General features: G+C 40.6%; 1 protein-coding gene across 1 annotated transcript; it reads right to left on the reverse strand.

The window, feature by feature from the left end:
* Positions 1-1,371: 1,371 nt before the first annotated feature.
* On the reverse strand, positions 1,372-5,545 carry LOC311325259 (HLA class II histocompatibility antigen, DQ beta 2 chain-like; the record flags this gene model as incomplete). Its single annotated transcript, XM_084457927.1, has 4 exons — positions 1,372-1,397; positions 1,805-1,921; positions 2,386-2,667; positions 5,464-5,545. 4 exons carry the CDS (start codon positions 5,543-5,545, stop codon positions 1,372-1,374), a joined length of 507 nt encoding a protein of 168 aa, XP_084314053.1.
* Positions 5,546-6,322: the final 777 nt, after the last annotated feature.

Genomic DNA, 6,322 nt, shown 5'->3' on the forward strand with positions numbered 1-6,322 from the left:
TTAAACAGACACCAACTGAAGTGTAATAGTTCCTCTAAACAGAGCTCTGCGTACTGTAATAGTTGACTGGCTCTAACATTAGACACAAGGCAAGCTTTAGCTGATAACACTACTGTATCTCACAAACAAATGAAAACAAAGAATACAACTGAGTTATTCTCCTGAACAGTAGTTTACTCCCCTCTGAATGCCAACATTAGATTATCATTATCATACATTTACCAACACTTGACTGTATGTTAATCATTAGTTAATATATGGTGAAAAAAAGCAATACATTAGTGCAACAAGGACTCTCATACTGGAGTATATGTTAGGTTTGAAGACCTGTCCTGAAGTTGAAGCAGTCCTGAAGCTCCCAAGTACAGTGGATTCTCATGTAGATTATTGACTTAAGGTGAATATACTGTAACATTACAATAATGCATATTTGTTGGCAAAGGATCGATACAGTGTGATAAACCTTGGCCTGGTTATCCTCTAGCAGAGACAGGTTAAGACCTGCAGGAACCAAGTAAACAGGCCTTTGTACAGACCTCTAACCTGCCACAAAGAGTGTCTGAAGTTGTCAGTGATGTTTGGTGTCAGACTCAGGATGTCCTCCAGTCACTTGTCCTGCTAATGCTGTTTCTCCACAGACACCCAGTTTAGACTAGAAACCAGAGGGAAATGACTCCAACTCTCATACATGACTATTATTGATATGTGGATCTTATAACCCTGGTACAGTTGATTAAAAACACCCAGGACAGTGCATTATTGATTAATAACACCCAGGACAGTGCATTATTGATTAATAACACCCAGGACAGTGCATTATTGATTAATAACACCCAGGACAGTGCATTATTGATTAATAACACCCAGGACAGTGCATTATTGATTAATAACACCCAGGACAGTGCATTATTGATTAATAACACCCAGGACAGTGCATTATTGATTAATAACACACAGGACAGTGCATTATTGATTAATAACACCCAGGACAGTGCATTATTGATTAATAACACCCAGGACAGTGCATTATTGATTCAGAACACACAGGACAATGCCTTATTTGCGTATTAAAGGGAATATTTTTGTTGCATATAGAGAGACAAACTCATAACACATGTGTATGGCCTTCTTAAGACAGTATTGGTTAATATGGAGCAAAGATATTGTATTACGCTCAAGCATTTTAGCGTTATTTCAGTTAAACTGAGATTTCTGGTTAGAAGGAAGCTCTAATATCAGGTCTAGTTCAGCAGTGGATTCAGAAACAGACCTGCAAACCTGAGAAGATAAAAGAAAACCGTTACAATGACCATCAGGCACAGTCAGTTGTAGTAGTTGGTGAAACTTTTCTGTGACAAGAGGAGTCTCACCTTAGCTAGCAGGCACCAGCATCCGCCCTGTGAAATAAACACAGAGAGGGTGAAGAGACAGAGGTGACAGAATCACTATGTGATATTTCAACAAATAAATCAACATTGCTGCCACCATCCACTGAACACAGGAGCAGTATTCTTGAAAAATACATCTCTCAATGTATAAGTGAATCTTTCTTACATCATGATTATTTTACAGTGTGCTGCGTACATAACACACAGATGACTGTGAAGACTGGATGACTATGAAGACTGTACATGTTCTCTACACACAGATGACTATGAAGACTGTACATGCTCTCTACACACAGATGACTATGAAGACTGTACATGCTCTCTACACACAGATGACTATGAAGACTGTACATGTTCTCTACACACAGATGACTATGAAGACTGTACATGTTCTCTACACACAGCTGATGACTCACCATTGGATTTCTTCTTCTGGTAGTAGATGAGTCCAGCCAGTGCAAAGACCAGTCCCAGCACCAGCCCAGACGCCCCGATGGCGATCTTATTCCTCTCAGACTCAGGCAGGGACGGGTCTGTCAAGGAGAAATGACCCTTCTGTTAGCATGTGATGACACTGTAGCTGTCCTGTATGTAGCTTCTGACAGACCACCATCTATCATACGCTAGCACACACAGTCACAGTCAGGGTCATTCAGGTACCCAGCCACAACACAGCACTCGTACCCTGCTCACCTGAACTCACCCCAGCACACCATGACAACACCCTAACAACAGCTGAGCAGTGAACTCACCCTAGTACACCATGACAACACCCTAACAACAGCTGAGCAGTGAACTCACCCTAGTACACCATGACAACACCCTAACAACAGCTGAGCAGTGAACTCACCCTAGTACACCATGACAACACCCTAACAACAGCTGAGCAGTGAACTCACCCTAGTACACCATGACAACACCCTAACAACAGCTGAGCAGTGAACTCACCCTAGTACACCATGACAACACCCTAACAACAGCTGAGCAGTGAACTCACCCCAGTGCTTCACGAGGGGTCTGTCCAGGCTGGCGTGCTCCACCATGCAGGAGATCTTCTCCCCGGATCTGGGCGTGTACTCCAGTTGGGAGTGGAACTGGTAGTACCAGTCACCGTTGACCGACTCCTCAGTGGAGATCATGTCTGAGGTCACTTCCTGTCCATCCCTCTTCCAGGTCACTCTGATCTTTTTGGGGTAGAAGTCATAGGCGCTGCACACCAGCATGGCAGGGTGTCTGCCACTAGAGGGGGTCACTGAGAGAAGTTTGACAGAGGGCTCCACTGATAGTGGAGGAAAAACAGCAACACATTAGTTCATATAACACTATCATTCATATCATATTGATCAGGGTTCTGTTCTCTATTAATTAACTCTATTATCTGTCTTTATTATATATACTGTATTATTGGTCTTTATTATATATACTGTATTATTGGTCTTTATTATATATACTGTATTATTGGTCTTTAATATGTCTACTCTTTTATTGATCTTTAATATGTCTACTCTATTATTGGCCTTTAATATGTCTACTCTATTATTGATCTTTAATATGTCTACTCTATTATTGGTCTTTAATATGTCTACTCTATTATTGGTCTTTAATATGTCTACTCTATTATTGGTCTTTAATATGTCTACTCTATTATTGGTCTTTAATATGTCTACTCTATTATTGATCTTTAATATGTCTACTCTATTATTGGTCTTTAATATGTCTACTCTATTATTGATCTTTAATATGTCTACTCTATTATTGGTCTTTAATATGTCTACTCTATTATTGATCTTTAATATGTCTACTCTATTATTGATCTTTAATATGTCTACTCTATTATTGGTCTTTAATATGTCTACTCTATTATTGATCTTTAATATGTCTACTCTATTATTGGTCTTTAATATGTCTACTCTATTATTGGTCTTTAATATGTCTACTCTATTATTGGTCTTTAATATGTCTACTCTATTATTGGTCTTTAATATGTCTACTCTATTATTGATCTTTAATATGTCTACTCTATTATTGGTCTTTAAACTCTCTACTCTATTATTGATCTTTAATATGTCTACTCTATTATTGGTCTTTAATATGTCTACTCTATTATTGATCTTTAATATGTCTACTCTATTATTGGTCTTTAATATGTCTACTCTATTATTGGTCTTTAATATGTCTACTCTATTATTGGTCTTTAATATGTCTACTCTATTATTGGTCTTTAATATGTCTACTCTATTATTGATCTTTAATATGTCTACTCTATTATTGGTCTTTAAACTCTCTAAGCGCACGAGCCCTCTCCCACCGGCAGTGTTGCCAGATTGGGCGGGTTCACGCCCAATTGGGCTTCTTTTGATCACGTTTGGCCGGCAAAAATAGCATTGGGCGGTTGGGCTGGAAAAAATAGCATTGGGCGGGCGTTTAAAAAAAATAAATATATATTTTAAAACTGGCGGGACAGACGTTTACATTTTATCAATGATGTTAATAGGGTGGGAGATGTGCACCTGTCCAATAGGGGCGAGGGAGCTCTCCCTGTTCAATGCATTTGATTCACACGGTCAAGGAGAAGGTCGAGGTCGGAGTCAAATCTAGCTAGCTACCCCCGAAGAAACCTCAAGATGCCAATTTGGGGATGTGGGATCAGCAGGTTTCTGTCATGATCACCGCATCGATGCCTTTTGGCTGGAGGTAGAGGCCTTTAAAGATGCCGGAGGAAATCTGTGCTTTCAGGATGTGGCACTTGGCGCAATCAGATTGCTCACTCTGCCCATATCAAATGCTCATGTGGAGAGAGAATTTTCCCAAGTGACGCTAAAGATGATGCCAAAAATCGCATGGGATTACTGCTGCTTTCTGCTCGCATGGACGTGCGCTCGGTCTAACACGGAGCGGTTTGACGGTTGCAACGTTCCACCCTCCCCGACAGTTGTTGGGGAGCTTTGACTCAACCATCTATTAATACTTGCTAATTAGCAAGTTCACCACATGTACATAGTTTTACATTGACAAGTTACGTTAGAAGTTGGAATGGACTCTTGGCCTGTTCGGCGTGACGGTAAGACATTTTTATTTAATACTTTACAGCAGGTGTTTCTGGATGTCGCATCATTGAGTGATGCATTAGCCTACTTGTGTCTCTGCCTGCTTGCCTGCCTGAGTATCACACTCCTGACTCGGTTATTGTGGGCGAGCAGGCAGGCTATTCATGGGTGGTTATACAGGTGGTTATATAGGCCTACCATTGGAAGTTGTGTAGCCTAGTCCACTTGTCACATTCTGCGGTTTCTTGTCACCACTAAAGCTTGTTATCTAGCTTGTCATCTTGAGTTGCTCTCGTCTATGACCGCAGCACCGCCGTTCCTCTATTCATGATATAGCCATGCTTCTCATGTGTTATTATAATTTGTTGCCTGCATTATCATTTCTTTGACTATTTTATGGGATTACGCATCTTTCTCTCTGTCGTAGGCTGTGTGTGTGACATATGTGTAGGCATGTGTTGCAGTTAACCACGAGTTATTATTTTCGGTATTTCAACTGAAAGGCATTTTTCTATATATAGCACTGCTATATATTATATACTATGATATGTGGGCGTTTTTTTTATCACATTGGGCGGATTTTGAGCACTCATTGGGCTGGAAAACATCACACCAATCTGGCAACCCTGCCCACCGGCTGCGCAGAGGTTTTGCATGCGGTTGGACTTTGCTAGATTTACCGCAAGGTCGGGAATTGTAAGCATTTCCCGGTTAATGTGCACAATCCCCGACCGTACGGGAGATGTGAGGAATACTAACCAATTTCTCACATCTCCCTCAAGGTCGGGGAATGTGCACATTACCCGGGAGATGTGAGAAACGCACATGTTCCTCCTACATTCCCCGCGAGGTCGGGGATGTGCGCAATAACCGGGAAAAGCTCACATTCCCCGTTTTCTCACATTGACCGTAACATATTCACCAGACAGAAGCTTCATTACAGGTTTTGTAGTGAACAGATGAAAGAGGTGTCGTATCATCTGGTGAGTGAGAGATGTGATGTTGTGGTGGTGAGGAGGGCAGCTCACCTGTCTTCTCCAGTACGTGAGAGAGGTGGCCCTCAGCGTTGTGCTTGCAGAAACGCTCCAGCTCCCCTCGCTCACCAGCCATGATAGCAGGATTATCATTCCAGATCTTAGCATTATGCAGACCAAACTCAGTGTATCCCTCAAACCTGCCCTTAGTGCTGTTGAACCTCAAGAACTCAATCTTATTATAAATATGAGAGTCTATGTACTCATGCGGTTGCTCTGTAGAGTATAAGCAGTGTTGCACCCTGTACAGCTCATATCCACCTGAAATATTGAAGAACAAATAATGCATAATTACAGTTTTCATCTGAATTCATTACACACTTTATTTTCTCATAATTCATGATAATCATGTCAAAGAACAATTCAGAAACATTTAATACAAATGTTATATGAAACAATATTCAACAATAGGATCACTGTCATTAGTTCATTGATGGAAAGCTAATTATACCTGGTAATACCATAGACTTTATACAGACTGTATTATACAGACTCACGGTGTGTAGTTTATGATAATGTAGCCTACCTGCTTTTTGCGTGGACAGAACCACAGCCATGCAAATGGAAAACACAGTTGACAAGGACATGTTCCTCCAGCGTTCAACTTCTCAACTAGATGAAAGAGAGCAGAGCACTCAGATAATAAACTGACTCTTAACCAAACAAACCAATCTCTGCTTCAGAAAAACACATGTCACATGTTGCTAGGTAGAGGTCAAACATTGTACGTTCATTATTACTGTATGGTCGGTCACTAACAGTTAATTCTCAATCAGAACACAGTCATTTACATAAATACAGCATTGTTTTTAAACACTGACAAACATTTAATTCAGTTTTACTTTGTATTGAG

Source organism: Borostomias antarcticus, assembly GCF_949987555.1.
Source record: "Borostomias antarcticus genome assembly, chromosome: 24".
Classification (NCBI taxonomy): domain Eukaryota; kingdom Metazoa; phylum Chordata; class Actinopteri; order Stomiiformes; family Stomiidae; genus Borostomias; species Borostomias antarcticus.